Raw genomic sequence first — 16,091 nt, forward strand, 5'->3', positions numbered from 1 at the left:
AGCTGCAGGAAACGTTACACTCACATTCCTCAACGCCCAGCTCTTTCCTCCAGAGTAATAAAGAATTTAGCGGAACAATGCTCTGAAGACTATTCACTCTGCTTCACGGCCAATCAGAGTCCAAGAACTTGAAACTGGAGTAAGTGAAATGGCTCAGAAACACTGGGGCACGGCCGATTTACAGGATTCAATCATCAGCGTAATACGAATGCAAAAGCAAATACATACGATCCAAAGTGTCCGTTTTTGACAAGAACAAGTTGTAGAACAAGTTGTAAGTTGGAAAACAAATGTCCAGGTTAATTACACTGACGAAAATAGTCTGTACTGCTCTGAACTGCCAATATTTAAACAGATTTTATGTTTATGAACACTGAAAAAAATGAAAGGCTAATCACACTGATAAACAATTAGCTTCAATCTTCTGAAACACAAAAGTTAAGTAAAGTAATAAATTTCCCACTAATGGTCAAGATAGGTTTGACACTGGTTGTCTATTTTATTGATTATGTTTCGCATAACTTTCCGTGAGAGTTAAATTCAGGTTACACGATCAAGCTCGAGTAAATCTGCATTCATAAGCTTGCATTTTCTTTTCTCATAAGAACATTTTGAGGATCCTGGCTTTGAAGTGCTGCAGTTTGCTGCCGTCCATGCTTTGTGCCATTTCCTGGGCTGAGAGGATTCTCTGATGAGCTTCGTCAAACAGTTCAGCACCGATCGCAGCCCGGACTCGATCCCTCCACGCGCTCAGTTTGGGCCGCCCATCAAAGACATCCAAACCAGCACCTACAGGCTGAGAGCCAGGACACAGAAGATAGCGGGTTACGTATGTAAATGTGGTTTTGCGGCCGAGTGGATGAAAACCGGGGCCGTTTCTTCTGGCACAAGGAGTTTTTGCGCGTTTCCTCGATCAGTACCAACAGCACAGTCATCAGATCGTGATTGTGACCTCACTTGTGTAGCCTATCAAAGGCTCTTCAACCTCCAATTTTTTTGCCATGGTAACCATGTGAGCTTTAATTTGTTCTTGCTAAACTCTTAGCTAGTTAACACCATTTGCTAAACAGTATGTGGCAATAACGGTGTATTATTCTAAAATACAGAAATATGGTTTTCAAATTAGCCCATGACTGTGTCTTCACATTTACATGGAAATGATTCAGTTAGGTTTGTACCTGCATGATTTCCACAACAGCGACCAGATCAGCCAGTGAGATCTCCTCTCCGGCGATGAAAGGTCTGTCTTGAAGGAACTTTTCCTCCATGAGCTTCAATGAGCCGTCGAGATCTTCTACGGCAGCATCCATCTTGTCTTTGGGAACCTCCTCGCCCAAAACCACTGGGATCATGAGCTAAAGAGGAAATATTTGCAGTTAAAACACTGCTGCTGTTATAAAACTAAGCAACTGGAAGTTTAAATTAAAAAACAAAACAAAACAAAAAAAATCATTCCTTCACAAGCGACCTTAGACTTAGATTAGACTGATGACTGCTCACCCTTAGCCAGAAAATCTTGGACCCATGGGGTCTCATGGCTGAATGCTGCCAGGACAGGTACTCGTTCACCCGTGCTCTCTTCTGCAGATCGGCTGGGTACCAGTGATCCGGGGTGCCATATTTCTCCACCAGGTACTGCATAATGGCAATGCTGCAGGAAAGAGTATGGAGTGTTGTACTTTTCACTGGTCTTGCATTTGCATTGGATTTTCACTAGGCACGCATTTGCTAGAGAGTCTGATACGTTGCCAGAAATACCCACTTTCACAGAAAGAGGAAATTTGGTTAACATGGCAGATGACCACACGTGACCTTTTCCCACAAAAAGGCCAACAAACACTTAATATCATCTTGTTTACTCACCACTAACTAAAAAGAAAAAAAAACCTCTAATAATGTTTGTTTCAGTGGGCTTTTAATTACAGTGTACCAACGCCTTGCGAGAGAGACAACACAACCGGTGTTCTACAGAACAACTAAAGCCTTTCTGCCAATAGGTTTTGTCGAGGAGGTAACCACAACAGGCTTTGAAAACTTGAGATCACCAAGGAATTTTGCAAACAAATAACATACCGTCTTTCTCCTGGTGACCCCCTTCAAGGAAATTCAGACGTGACTCTTATTGCTTTCTGGCCTTCTCATCCAATTATAAATAGTTTACAAATGAACACATAGAAAACTAAAGGGTTATTTTAAAAAAAAAATTTTTTTAACCATGATGGTCATTTGCTGTGAATCACACACCTTTCACCCAGGCAGAAATCTCCATCTCGGATGGCGGGTACTTTTCTCATTACGCTGATCTTGCCGAATTCTTCCCCATGGTGCTCACCTGGAAATCAAAGCTCAGCTTTAATGAGAAGTTTCTGTACCGCTTATCCTATATAGGGTCGTGGGGAGCCTGGATCCATCTGATACTTCTGAGTGATAGGCTTAGAGTGAAAGAATTGTTATTATTTGCAAAGTACACACAAATAATAAAAAGTCTTTCACTATAAGCCTATCACTCAGAAGTATCAGATGCCTCCCAGTGAGGGCACAGTTTAAGGTCGACCGCCACTCAAACGTGTACAAGCATGTCAAGTTTGTGACACTGCGTTCCTCCTGGCGTCATGTTCTTCATCAGTCTGAGGTACGGTAGCAGGACATTCTGGCAACAGCCCGAGTTGGTAAAATAAATGAAAAGATGAACCACGTTCACTGCTAAGAAGCATGGGCGGGACATACATACAGTCTAGAGAACATTTACTTGGACGAACACAAGACTAGTACAGGATGTCTCGCACAAAAAAAACAAACAAAAAAAAAACAGGGTTCTCTGGCATTTGTTCTGAAATACCAATTAAGTAACAGAATCTGGGTCAGAAGCCATGTTCTGTACTACCCTACCTGCTCAAACAACAACAAAACAATAGAAACCCTCATAGAATTTATAATGGTCCCAGTGGGTCTCTACTGGTAATTTGTTGCCTTCTATTGATGGTAATGGTTTTAATGGTTAGCTAATGGTGTTTGTAGCAGAAACCATTACAATTTCTGTGATAGTTTCTACTGTTTTTTTTTTTTTTTTGCTGTTGTGTAGACATGTATGAAATGTCAAATACAGACAGGTATCTTGTACATCTATGAAAGGTATTAAAATTAGGTTTTGAAAAATAATGAACGTGCCTGTATGTGCATTTTAGTGGGGGTAAAATAAAATTCTCAGTGCATCACATAAGTTGCTCATTAAAGAAGAAAAACCTTTAAAAAAAAAAAAAAAATGAGGGGGCGGGGCGTGTTTAAATCTCACCAAGAACCGTGAAGACAGATTTCAAGCTCAAAAACAAAAATTTGCATAACGTTACAATCATATAAAGTACCATATTAATATTACACACACGTCCTGTACACTTACTTTACCAGTATATTATAGTATATACAGAGTATTTAGTAACACTACTTATATAGTTTAAGACTCAGCCCCAAACTTCTCTGCAGCCTACCTGCCATCAAAGACACCTTCTTATACTCAAACTGGATGTTGTTCTTTTTGCTGAAGATGTAAACCGAGCGGCAAGGCTGAGAAAGCAGGTCCAAATATATTTCCAACACCATTTTTACTCGTTTGTGACCAGTTCCCTTTATTTCTCCTAACGCCCTGCAGACTTCGAGCAGATTAAATAAATAACGCACAAGCCACGCCCATTTCCAACCATTCGAGGAAGCTACTGTCAATCAAACGGTTTTCCTCAGAGTAAGTCCCACCCACGTAGCTCCTACAACTTTTAACTCTTCGATAACATGATTTATTCCGTTTCGTTCGAGTTTGTTCTACTTTAACAGCACAGCCTTGTGTGTATTTGTATTGTTTCCTCAACTGAAGCATATTTTTGCGACATTTTCCTGATATTTAAGGCTTTATCATACCGAATTTACCGAAAGACTGAGAGACCTTAGAGAAGTCAGAGGATATTTCCTTCAAGGAAATCACTTCAGAACCCCGGATGTGATCTACAATATTCCTTAAAAATTCATGAATCCATATTCTAATTCAATATTGAAAGCTCATACGTGTTATTATATTTCACATTTCTAAACAAACAGGGTGTTTTCTTCTTCTTCATGTAGGCAGACTGAAACACAGCCATGACCAAGTTCATTTCATTTATTCATCTATCATCAGGAGTGGGAGTGGAGCTGGAGCCTATCCCAGGATACACTGGGAAAATTAATTCACTCTGTTAGGAATGTCAATCCGTCACGGATAACTAAGTTTACTTACTTTATTATACTGAGATATTTATTGATGACTTACTATCCATTCATCCATCCATCTTCCATACCGCTTATCCTACACCCCGGAGCCTATCCTAAAAAGGGGGTGGCGGGGACACCCTGGACGCATGGGTGCCAACCAAACACCAGTCACATGTCTTCAACACATGCCTACAACACGTGTCTTTGGACTTGGGGAGGAAACTGGAGTCCCTGGAGGAAACTCCTGATGCACCACATACACATGGTCGAGGCAGGATTCGAACCCCCAGCCTCTAAACCACCCAGACACGGTGCCCCCCTACAATGGACTGGTGTCCAGGGCCACAGCCAGGAGTTCTTTTCAAGTTCATGAATCGATTGCAAGGTTCAACTTTCATCTTTACACCCAGTTAAAAATGACTCTAATGACACTGACACACTACAATCACAAGGAATATACTGGCTTTTGAATAACTTTAGGCCTATATTAATCTCTGTTATATCTTTGGTTGTGCTCACAGATTTGGTTGTGGTCGGTCATTTACTCACAGATTAGGAAACATTTTAATGCAGGATGGAGAGAAAGCATTCTCATCATGGTTGATGAATAACTTTCAGTAAACATTACAAAGAAGAATGCATTCCATCATTGGTGGTTTTATTTATTTATTTTATTTTATTTATTTGCTGAGCTGTTCATTTGTACTTTGTACTGCATACAGTGGATTCAACCCTTCAACTTTGGGTCACTACAGTACATCAAGGCCCAGCAGGAACTTTGGGTTAACAGTTGATGACATTTACAGACCACACTGCAACAGTCTTCTGATGTTCCTCCTGATCTAGTTCAGTATAGCAACAAGATCAGTCCGTACCTGTCAGACTACGCCATACAACTCTTCACCCAAGCTCATTTCATCTCATGACTGACCAATGAAATGTTATGATGGCCAGTTGAGCAGCTTACACCATTAAACCCCTGCAGATGATTCAAGGTGCTCTGGAATTATTGATCAGCCTAAGTCAGGTTTAAGTGCAGTATGTGCTTAATCTTCCTCAGGGTTGCAATCCATCTGGAGCCTATTCCATGAACAATTGGCAGGAGTCAGGAACACACCCTGAAAGTGAAACACCAGGCCATCACAGTGCACTACACACACACAAATTCCCATGCTTGTTATACCATGTGGCAAAGTACCGATTTTAACCTGGTGTTTGCATCTGCTATTTAATAAAGGTGCTAGTTGTGGACCTGTGAAGCGCCGGTTTCTGAAAGTAGAGACTCTGATGTATTTACCCTCCTGCACAGTTGTGCTCCCTCTTCTTTTCTTATCCTGCTTAGAGCCAGTTTGCACTGCTCTGGAGTTGTACACACTTTTGTAAAATAGCTTCCATTTTGTTTTTGGAAATTTCTCACACGGAATAGCCTGCATTTCTTAAAACAACAATAGACTGACAAGTTTCTGGAGAAAGCTTTTTCCTTCTGGCCATTTTGAGACCACAGTTGAACCCACAAATGATGACGCTCCAGATACTCAAGTAGCCCAAAGACGGCCACTTTTACCGCGTCACAAGATTTTTCTAATTACGAATGAGCCTTGTAACATGATAACGTAAGATTACTTAACACAAACCATATGTCCTTTCCTAGAAACCTGACTGCTAGAAATGTGTGCACTTCACATGAGAAAACAACCACAATACAACTACTTTTGTGCACTATACAAAGTTTGAGACACAATATTTGACTGAGGATTGTGTGATTGTGACCGGTTTTCTAATTGGTCAGTAATTTAATGCAATGTTTAATCAAACTTAGTTGAAATGGATTTATTTTCAGGCTGTTTTTGGATTTTGAATTTTTCTTCATTCAGTTATCCTGTGTGCAATGACTGGGTGAATAATTAAAGATTGGCGAACCCAGATTGATTTAAGAACTCGTTTATTCAAAAGAACTGATCCGACAAAGCTTGGCAAAAATTTCATGCTCTGGAATTCCAGTCAATTTAGAAAGAATTTAAAAAAAAAAAAGAAAAAAAAAAAAGGGAAAATAATAAACAATAAGGGTGACGGTAAAATAATGAAAATGCAAAGCATTTTTAGACTAATACTTTTCTCTGAGACTGACTCTCTTAACCCTTTGTTTCTCTCCTCGGAAAAAAAACGTTATAGCCAGTTATCACATGATCAGCCAGACAATGGAACAGAAGTGAAATGAATTTAGGACCAAATTTCAAACTATTTAAAACTAATTACAAAAAGTAGCTACTGACATGGTTACCATTTTGAAACATTAACTACACTATTCGTTTCCATTTAAGTCTTTGTTCGTCACTGCTATATTACCTCAAGGAATTTCTTGGGGCTATATGTGCTAATAATTTGGAGTTGATAAATTACCTTAAATATATTCCAGCTTTTCTTTAACCTCATCTACCACATCTGTGTGCATGTTTAATTACCCCCAAAAAAATATTTCAATGTTTTCCCGTTAATAAGGTGTACACATAAGGTGTAAAACACGACAGGTTATGCAACTTTATCAATTTTCCTATAACAGCATATCTCTTACCACAGCAATAGTTGTTTGTTTGTTTTTTTAACATTTGATTCATGAACAACATGCCAACTGAATGTTGTGGACTATCCACAAGACAAGTCATTACGTCATAATAACTATAAACACTGGTTCCCTCGGCAGCCTCTTTTTCTCTCACTTGAAATGGATAAGACAGAAAGCACATCTGGTCGCGTTAACAAGAAACTGGAAAGCACAAAGTCCTCTGTCCTGAAGATTCCCCCACGGTGGGAGATTTACTGACCATTACAAAGCGCCCCGACATCGAAGACTCCATCCATAAACCTTAAATAAACGTACCTTTACAGAAAGCTTCACCGTATTAAGGATTCAGGGTTTTGTTTTTTTTACGCCTTTGATAAATGCATCTTTTATATTAAAGCTTAGATTGTGTGCCGTGTCCATGTGAATTAGTTGTTACTATAGAAGTGATACCGTTAGAACGAACGGATTACTATAGACCTGGTGTTACAGACTCGAGAATTCAACAGGGCTATGTTATAAAGTGATATTGACGGGTACCCCAGGATTCCCACTCAAAGGGTGTTTCTGAATAAAGTTTATTTGTCTATTTATTAAACATGAGGAACGTTTTAATAGTGGGAATCGCACATACTAAATGTCACACATGCAGCTGAAAAAGTGTACAACTGCTAGAGTATACCTTTAAGAGGATATTTAGAGAGAGAAAAAAATAATAAAAAAAAACTTTTTAAAAAATAAAGGGGGGGGGGGGGTGCAGTACTATCCTCCAAATTTCAATTTCAAAATCAAGTGTTTCTCCCACGTTGTGCGGAAACACATTTTCCCTTACACAGGACACCAGTATGATGGTAGACGTAGGGTGTGTTTCTCTACAGGAAGCTCATCACTGTGCTTTTCTTCCCCACCTGCCATGGCTCTAGCGGGTAGAACCTGATCACGATGCTACACAGACAGAAGAAAAAAGAAGAAGAAAAAAAAAAAAGAAGAAAAAAGTTGAGATGATGTCTCATGACGTGGATACACAAATTTTCACGATAACACACGGATACACATCTAGCCTGCGTACATACAGTCAGGTCCATAATTATCTGCCTATTACTCTCTTAATGATTATGGAAGTAGGAAAGGTATACTTATTTTTCCTCATCTGTCTTCTGAATATTTTGTATATTCGTTTATAGAAGTTGGTCAGGACAACACAATTGTCATATATTTAGGTCCTGATAAATAAAAACATGTATGTAGGTTTTCTTTGAGGTGCATTCTCAAGGTATCTGATATCTACAGCCTTCTTCTCTCAAGCGAGTGAAGAAAAAGGAGAAAATAAACATGTCAGTTCTTCGGAAGAACGTTCGTTGCTCAGCAGTCATGCACCGACAACTCCGTATCACGAACCTGCTAGTTATCTGCTTAATAATCACAAACATGCACCTGGATTCTCAAGTCCTTGCCGGTATTAAATCATGCACCATACAGTTAATGCCAACCTCTGATCTACACTAACCAGGTGGGCACACAACTCCCAGGATCGCAGTAGAGTAGATTAATGAACCACATACATTTATAACACACACACACACACACACACACACACACACATATATATATATATATATATATATATATATATATGAATCGGCGGTGCTACATCTCCTACTGACCGGTCCTGGCTGAGTCCCAGCTCCTGGGTGAGAAACTGGAAGAGTTTGGCGCTGTGCTCCTTGTTCTTATCTGCAGTGTCAGTCACAGAGATGGCAGAGACCAAGAGCGACACGGCCGGGGAACATGAACCAGCAATAAGCATGGGCAGATCAGGCTTCACCACCACATTCATCCTCTAGGGAAAGAAAAACCCACCAGAGGGTCAGGTTAAATCCAGGTTATCCTGTGTAACAGTTCTCAAAGCTCTATAATGACACCTATTGGCCTGCCTATACGGGAGCAAGTATAATCGCTTAGATCACAGGAACCTGCACAATTTTGTGTTTTCCCTGCTCCCAAAATACCTCATTTAACTAACCAGCTGAATGGGTTTAAGGTCAGTGTGTTAGAGCGGGGCAAAGAGTAAACTGTGCAGGACGGGGATCACACAAGGACAAGGTTGGGAACCTCTGGCTTAGATCCTATGTAATCAGAACACTTTAGTTTCTGCAGTACATGTGTTTTCACTATTCTTTATATCCCTCTAATGTTATCTACGGATGTACCTCTGTGATAAACTCTGACCGGTCTACTACTACTACTAAGTATAGTGTACAGTCTGTCACTGTAATAACTTCCTCACACAACACTGTTCTGGTGTCACTGAGGTGTGTATCATTTGTACTGGTTATTTATTGTCTCGCACTGTTGTGTATTTGCATTGCTCCTGGTTGTAATGTATACCTGCTATATTATATAGAATGTATATGGAATGACAATAACTTGACTTGACTACATCCCATAATTCCAGTGGTTTGAAGGGGCGTGGTTTGGGCAGTTAACCGGTTTTCAGTTGAACAAAAGTCTTCACAAATGCTCGCAGGATGTTTGTTTTATACAATACACGAACTCTGGTGTGGTCTGGTAAATCACACACTTGGATAATAAAGAAATACGTAGTTTTATGATACTAAATGTACATGTAAACATTACAGGGTTTTAGGTCACGCTCAATTCCGACTTCACGTCATGACCTTATAACAACATTAGCTAGCTGTTTTAGCTGGAATCTTAACGATACTCACATCCTCTGGTTTTCCCAGAACAGCCGCTGTAGTGGAGCATAGCTTTTTTAGGAAGTCTTCAGAGAATGTACTTGCGGGCAAACTGGTCTCTAAGTCGATAAACGGCATCTTGTTCGGTTCGAAAGAGTAGAGGAGTTTGTATTCCGCACTGGACACGGCTCTTAAACACAAGCTGCAGGCAAGCCCCTCCCACGCAACACGTGATTGGTTGAAACGAAGAGACGCCTGTTCGTTTGCATCTGTGATTGGTCGGTTTTGTCTAACGCGAGTCCCATTAGCTTGCAGGCGTTTTGATTACTATTATTTTTTTACTTTTAAAATTGATTAGTACATGGAAATGATAAAGTTACATAAGCATTGCAAATCAATTATTTACAATGACATGAAAACCAACAATATGTAAGTTGAACATACATCTTACAACAGATTGACGTGTCAAGGACAGAAAGTACAGTTGTAAACATCCATTAATATCCATCTTCTGTACCGCTTTATCCTTTTCAGGGTCACGGGGAAACCTGAAGCCTATCCCAGTGAGCATGGAGCACAAGGCGGGGTACACCCTGGACAGGGTGCCAATCCATCGCAGGGCAGAATCACACACACGTTCATACACTACGGACACTTTGGACATGCCTATCAGCCTACCATGCATGTCTTTGGACTGGGGGAGGAAACCGGAGTACCTGGAGGAACCACAAACATGCATCGTTGACGTCACTTGTCCTTTCCCCTTCAGTTAACCGACGTTTTTTTACCCGGTGTATTTGATTTGCATTTGGTCTGTTTCAGCTGAAAAAACAGAAACGTGTAGTTTTCTAATGTCTCTCACATCACCATAGCAGGCAACAGTCGACACTATGGCAAAACCATAGATGACAGTATAATGGCACAGCCAGTGTCCAAGATCACAAGTCATGAGTACTTCAGAATTTGATCAAACATACCAAATAAACAGACAAGAAGATAAATAGCAGCTCTTTATTTTATCTTACACACAAGTCAAAAACTAGAATGGAAAAAAGTAAATACAGGTCAAGTGCTGGAGTACTGGATCTAGACAATTTGAACCACGTGGATATTCTGTGTTTAGTAGTTCTTCTTCCAAAATGCTCTCTTCACACCAGAGATGAAACACCTACAATAGAAGGACGGAAGGAAGGATATTGCACATTTATTTGGTTTACACATTTTTAAAGTTTTATGATAAACTACAAATAAGGTAATGGGAACTCTGAAGAGGTTGGAAAAGTTTAGAACTAGTGCAGGCTGGATGAAAACTTTCAAACCTCTTTCTCTTTGTATACTTTATCCTATAAAGGTAATAAAGCTTGGAAACCCGGGTTTCTTAGTGCATCAGCTCACAGCAAGCAGAATGGTTCTAGGAAGCAATACAAGCTGTGTACTGTTCCTGACCCCCCCCCCCCCCCCCCCTACCCTTATGTATACGCAGGTCATGCTGTATTGCGTGAAAGGGTAATGTGCATACCGTGTGAGAATTTGCACTGTTTGAGAGCTTCATTGAAGCCTTCGCACAGGCTGAGGTCGGTCTGAGTGGTAGCACAGTCGAGAAACTGCCTCACTTCGAAAAGACATGGTCCAGCCTGAGGAGGAGCAGCTCGTGCAGGCTCCTACCAGACAGACAGAGAGAGAGAGAGAGTGAGAGAGAGAGTGAGTGAGAGAGCATTATTATCCATACTAACAATACTACATAACAATAACAATACCATTTACCTTTATTTCAAAATTCTGGTTTTGTTTCTTATTGTACGCTGTTGAATAAAATTGCATCTGCCTTTCATTTACAGAATGTATTCCACATTAATCGTTTATCCATTTATCAATATGTCTGTTTGTTTATAAACCATCCTTACATTTATGTGTATTGTGAGCGTGAGGACTTACCTGATGTGCAGGAGCCGGTCTCGGTGTTTCAGAGCTGCTGCTTCCGCTGAAGGCTCCGGTAAGGGCGCCGCCCACGACATGGCCCACGGCGGAGCCCACAGCCACACCGGCGGCCGTCGTGGCCATCTGAGCCATGAGACCTGGCTGTTTGGGCTGGACAGGAGCCGGGGCCAGCGCCGATGGAGGTGGAGCCGCCGGCGCTGGAGCGTAGGACTGAGCAGGAGCACTGCGAGTGAGAAGATTAGATTACGGTGTTCGGAAAACACAGTACCCAAAGTTTACCAGGAAATATTCCAAAGAAACAGGACATATTCCAGCAAAGCACTTCTGAGGTGAAACCAGATGATACTCAAAATGGTTGCTGAGGTAATATCTATACAGTAGATACGAGTAAAAATAAAATATAGCGAATAATCGCTGTAACAGGTATTAATACAGTGTTCATAACAATATAATACGCGTGTAGTGTCGGACAGTAGCTGGTGTGGTTAGTGGGTGTCTTATATTTGATGAGTTTGCCTGAATTTTTGATGAAGGTTACATACTGTAAGCTCTAATATTTACCAAAACAAGCCTAAATCTGGTGTTAATCCCCATATACTTTCATATTTACATATTACACAGACAAGCAGACATCTTAAGAGCTTGACCTTAAGCGAACCTTGAATTTGGATAGTGACAGGGCAAACCGGTAACTTTTACGTAATCAAATAAGGCTAGACTTTATGTTTGTCCTTTCCTATAATTATAAGGTCTTAATCCCAAGAATCCAACAGATCCCTTTAAACACACAATTCAGCCACGGATTAGAACGGTTTCAACTCCTCACAGCGTTTAACACACCGGTGTTCTTTACTCAAATACATTAAAACCTAGAGATAGTTACACAACTAGTTAGGTAGGATTCTTTTCACACCTGTATTCGGTTTTGTCCCGCCTCCTGCACGGAGATTGGCTAGGCCAGAAATCCGTGAGGAGAAACGCACACGGTAAGACCTATCAGCCAATCCTAGCGAAGCAGGCGGGATACCATTAGCCAATCCCGATGCTAAACGGCTGGATTTGTCGGAATATGGGTAGGAAAAACGTCAGATATCTGTTTTAACGACGTAGCTGGATTGTTAAAGGTACTAAATGCAAACCATTTCCGGCACAGTAGTCAGTTTTACCTTGCGGATGCTGAAGGACGACTGCGACTTCCTCTCGCCATGTTTAGAGTAGCTGAGCTACAGCAGTTTGTTCCTGAGCGCTACAACAGCACGGATGAACTTCTGGCAGCCGGTGCACGTGCAGGTGACCTTGTGTGGATCATAGACGCGCATGCGCAGATACGCTCCCTACCAAATGGAGCCACGTGACTTCGATGCGCGACATTCCTTGGATTAAGCTCTTGTTAAACTCGAAAAAGAAGCCGAGATCATGTCAGAGCAGCTGAAGTGTAATGTCCTAACGTGCACTGAGACGGCGAATCAAAATTAAAAGGGACAAATCAGCTGAATAACGGCACTTGGGATCGCTTGATCTCTCCACATAAAGCGCAAGCTTTACGCCCTCTAGTGGAGCAGTAAAGCAATGCATATATACAGTCCACCTTCACTATAGGGAAGACTGTGCAGAGATTTTCGATCGTTGGCAATATTCTAATATTAGCATTGTGTCACTTAAACGCCGTAATCCGATTGGTCGATTCAGATTAAAACAATATATAAACGGGAATATGCCCGTTTAAATCGGAAATTTGCTGTATGTAAACATCTTATTCAGGAACTCCACTCAGAGGAGATGTATGTGCATGCTTAGCCTGCAAGGAATTGTGGGTGCTAACAGATGCTAAGCTGGAGGCTAGGTATTTAGGAATGGCAACTCCTTTTAGCATACTTACATCATCACGTACACGGAAAATTCCGATGCCTGTACGCATATAAACATTGTATTCGGAATATGGCCGCAATCCGAACGCAGACCTTAAACGGAATTTGACGTGCACGTAAATGTAACCAATTTCCAATGAAAAATAAAGGGTTGTCTTGCAGGATTGATATAAAATTGGAAGTGAAATAGATAGAGATAGAGAATACTTTACCGAATGAACGTATAGACCGAATGTGTGTTACTAAGACACTTTATATCGGTTCATTCATTCACTCATCTTCAGTAAGCGCTTGCGCCTGGTTAGTGTCACCGTGGATCCAGGGTGTAAGGTGGGAGAATTCACCCCACACAGGACACCAGTCCAGCTTTGACAGCTAGCATAAATTTAGCATAGTCAATCTGCGTACAAACATGTTTTTCAGAACTGGGAGAAAACCATAGAACCGGACAGATAGAAAAGCGATCATAATCGAGGATCATTAAGTCACCCTGTGCAAAAAAAACAACAAAAAAAAAACGGTTTTCCTAACAGTACGATGGGAGTACAGAAGAGTTTTTGTAAGAATTTTGTATGTGCTTAAATGTAGTGTGTATCGTATAACCAACTGAAATCAAGATGGTTACATTTCTATAAGTTGCATTGAAATGCTTTAAATGTAGCCCAGGTATATCATTTCATACTATATTTTCCAAACAAACCTAATTCTGGTGTTAATTCCCATACATACTTTCATGTTTACATATTACACTGACAAACAGCGTCTTATGAGCTCGACCTTAAGTGACTCTTGGATTCGGGTCCAGGTTTGGGAATACTGACCGGATGTTATGCCAGTTGTGTAAACCAAGCAAGGGGGAAATTCTGTTGCTTCCCTGAGCAAAGAAATTCACAAAGAAGTCATCATTTTTTTATCAAGTTTAAAGTTTCCGATGTTTCAATCGTATTTGAAGTACCCATTCGTTAGTGTTTTCTCGTTACTAATACTGTGATCTCACATTTCTCAGGTGATCCAGAATCAAGATTCTTTGGTGCCACATAAAAAATGATCGCCTTCACGCAGGAATGTTTTCTGCATGAAAAAAAGCGTTTTGTAATTTTAACTGGTCAGATGTGACGCTTGCAAGAGACAGAAAGGTCATTAACATGGGAACGTCCTGTATCTGTTGCATTTACTAATATGACATATTTACAGCATTCATTCATCTTGGGTAACTGATTTATCCTGTCAGAGTCACGGGGGTTTCAATCAGTGGTTCTCAAACGTCGGGCCGCCAGGGGGCGCCAGCGGGATGCAAAGAAATTCTTCAACATTCTTTAATTTATTTATTTAAATAAATTTTTTTTTACCTGTATCTAAGTCGGGATTGTCAACCTTTGAACGATGATGTACATACAAATGAGAAATATAAATTAAATCGATTATACACAGTACACTAAGACGAAACATTCCCAGAGACATCCGTTGATTCAGTAGCGTACGGTACTGTTAGCCACACGCTGATAAAAACCTACGCCTATTTAGATACAGGACGTAGTCTCTTAACTTTCCAGCTAATACACAAGAGCCTAGCATAGAAAAAACACTCAACTGCGAAAATTTGACGACTCTAGGGGGCCATAAAGGGATGCACCCAACACAAGCTGGGGCTCGCGCTGAAAAAGTTTGAGAACCACTGGCATAAAAGGACTAGTGTGTGTGTGTGTGTATATATATATATATATATATATATATAGGGAATAAAATAGAACAGAGGGTATAAATAATAACTGTGGATGGGATTTGTGAGATTAAATAAACAGTTGCACACCCCTCTATTGTGTGTGGAGAAAGTGATGAAGGTAAAGCACCACTACAACACACTTTAAACTGCCTTATTTATAGCCGTGTACTTATTATTATTACTAATTAGTATCAAACCTAGCTGCTGTTCATTCAGTCATGTTAGGTGTTGATCCTTTCCTTTGCAAGGAAGAAATTTCATGTTACTGGACCTTGGAACGACGCATGTTATTAAAGACTACTATAAAATATTACTGCAGCGTGCCCGTCGTAACAAAGCTGGTGGCTTGCAAGTTTTATCAACAGGCAGTTCATTTTACTACTCATCGAGTACCGATTTGCCTGTGTGTGATACGATTTGTTGGCTTGTGCGTATTGTCCTGCACTGCCTACGACCGTACCTGCTTATTAATCACATGATGTACAGTGTACACACGAGCAGATCTGGTTCAAAGTGTCAGTTAGTTCAGCGCAAACATTCCAAATGGAACAAAGCTCCTCTTCCCAGCTCTGATACACGTCCAGTTATCTCTAACGACACGGGACTGGAGTGAAACGTGGATTTAAGGGACGTCCGGGATGTTGAGCTTGCTCCGTTTAAAGGTCTGGCTGTTTGAAGTGAGAAGGGATGTGTCATTTTAACCGCTTGCATGCTGCACATACGTTTTAAAAATGTTTTACTTAAACGGATTTTCAACGTACCGCTTGTTGTCACGTTGGACAGACTGATCGTCCCCAATCACAATTAAAAAGGCGCGTGGGCCCTGAACCAGGACAAATGCATTGCAGGAAGTCACGGAGATAAAGTAGAAAGCAGACTGGAGTTGATAAGACGGTACGAGCATGGACAATTAGATTCTGGAATAAAATGTCCTGGTATCGAAACGATATTAGCCAGGGATGTTAATACGTCTTATACGACAGCTACTAGTGGGCTATAAGCGCACTGTGAGGAAGCTAGGGTATGTATTCTCGACTCGTCGTTCTCGTGAGATGGAGATACCA

At 40.7% G+C, this 16,091-nt stretch overlaps 3 protein-coding genes across 3 annotated transcripts; all 3 read right to left on the minus strand.

The window, feature by feature from the left end:
- Positions 1-475: 475 nt before the first annotated feature.
- On the minus strand, positions 476-3,621 carry gstt1b (glutathione S-transferase theta 1b; the record flags this gene model as incomplete). The annotated part of the gene is given in 5 exon segments (NM_001200617.1): positions 476-796; positions 1,179-1,355; positions 1,501-1,651; positions 2,245-2,332; positions 3,486-3,621. Coding segments are annotated over 5 exon segments (726 nt in total). The 3' UTR covers positions 476-598.
- Positions 3,622-6,164: 2,543 nt separating this feature from the next.
- On the minus strand, positions 6,165-9,713 carry ddt (D-dopachrome tautomerase). Its single transcript, XM_017493163.3, has 3 exons — positions 9,529-9,713; positions 8,464-8,639; positions 6,165-7,744 (listed from the first exon to the last, which is right to left on the minus strand). Exons 1-3 carry the CDS (start codon positions 9,634-9,636, stop codon positions 7,672-7,674), a joined length of 357 nt encoding a protein of 118 aa, XP_017348652.1. The 5' UTR covers positions 9,637-9,713; the 3' UTR covers positions 6,165-7,671.
- Positions 9,714-10,495: 782 nt separating this feature from the next.
- chchd10 (coiled-coil-helix-coiled-coil-helix domain containing 10) lies at positions 10,496-12,970 on the minus strand. The gene is made up of 4 exons (XM_017493162.1): positions 12,603-12,970; positions 11,434-11,659; positions 11,018-11,159; positions 10,496-10,666 (listed from the first exon to the last, which is right to left on the minus strand). Exons 1-4 carry the CDS (start codon positions 12,641-12,643, stop codon positions 10,647-10,649), a joined length of 429 nt encoding a protein of 142 aa, XP_017348651.1. The 5' UTR covers positions 12,644-12,970; the 3' UTR covers positions 10,496-10,646.
- Between the last annotated feature and the right edge of the window lie 3,121 nt (positions 12,971-16,091).

This window comes from Ictalurus punctatus, chromosome 18, assembly GCF_001660625.3.
Source record: "Ictalurus punctatus breed USDA103 chromosome 18, Coco_2.0, whole genome shotgun sequence".
Classification (NCBI taxonomy): domain Eukaryota; kingdom Metazoa; phylum Chordata; class Actinopteri; order Siluriformes; family Ictaluridae; genus Ictalurus; species Ictalurus punctatus.

Coding starts and splice junctions, on each gene's coding strand:
- ddt (XM_017493163.3), bottom strand. CDS start 9,636: ATGCCGTTTATCGACTTAGAGACCAGTTTGCCCGCAAGTACATTCTCT. Junction 8,640..9,528: donor TTCTGGGAAAACCAGAGGAT/GTGAGTATCGTT, acceptor TTCTTTCCCTAG/AGGATGAATGTGGTGGTGAA. Junction 7,745..8,463: donor CTGGGACTCAGCCAGGACCG/GTCAGTAGGAGA, acceptor CTGTCTGTGTAG/CATCGTGATCAGGTTCTACC.
- chchd10 (XM_017493162.1), bottom strand. CDS start 12,643: ATGGCGAGAGGAAGTCGCAGTCGTCCTTCAGCATCCGCAAG. Junction 11,660..12,602: donor CGTCCTTCAGCATCCGCAAG/GTAAAACTGACT, acceptor TCTCACTCGCAG/TGCTCCTGCTCAGTCCTACG. Junction 10,667..11,017: donor ACAGTGCAAATTCTCACACG/GTATGCACATTA, acceptor CTTCTATTGTAG/GTGTTTCATCTCTGGTGTGA.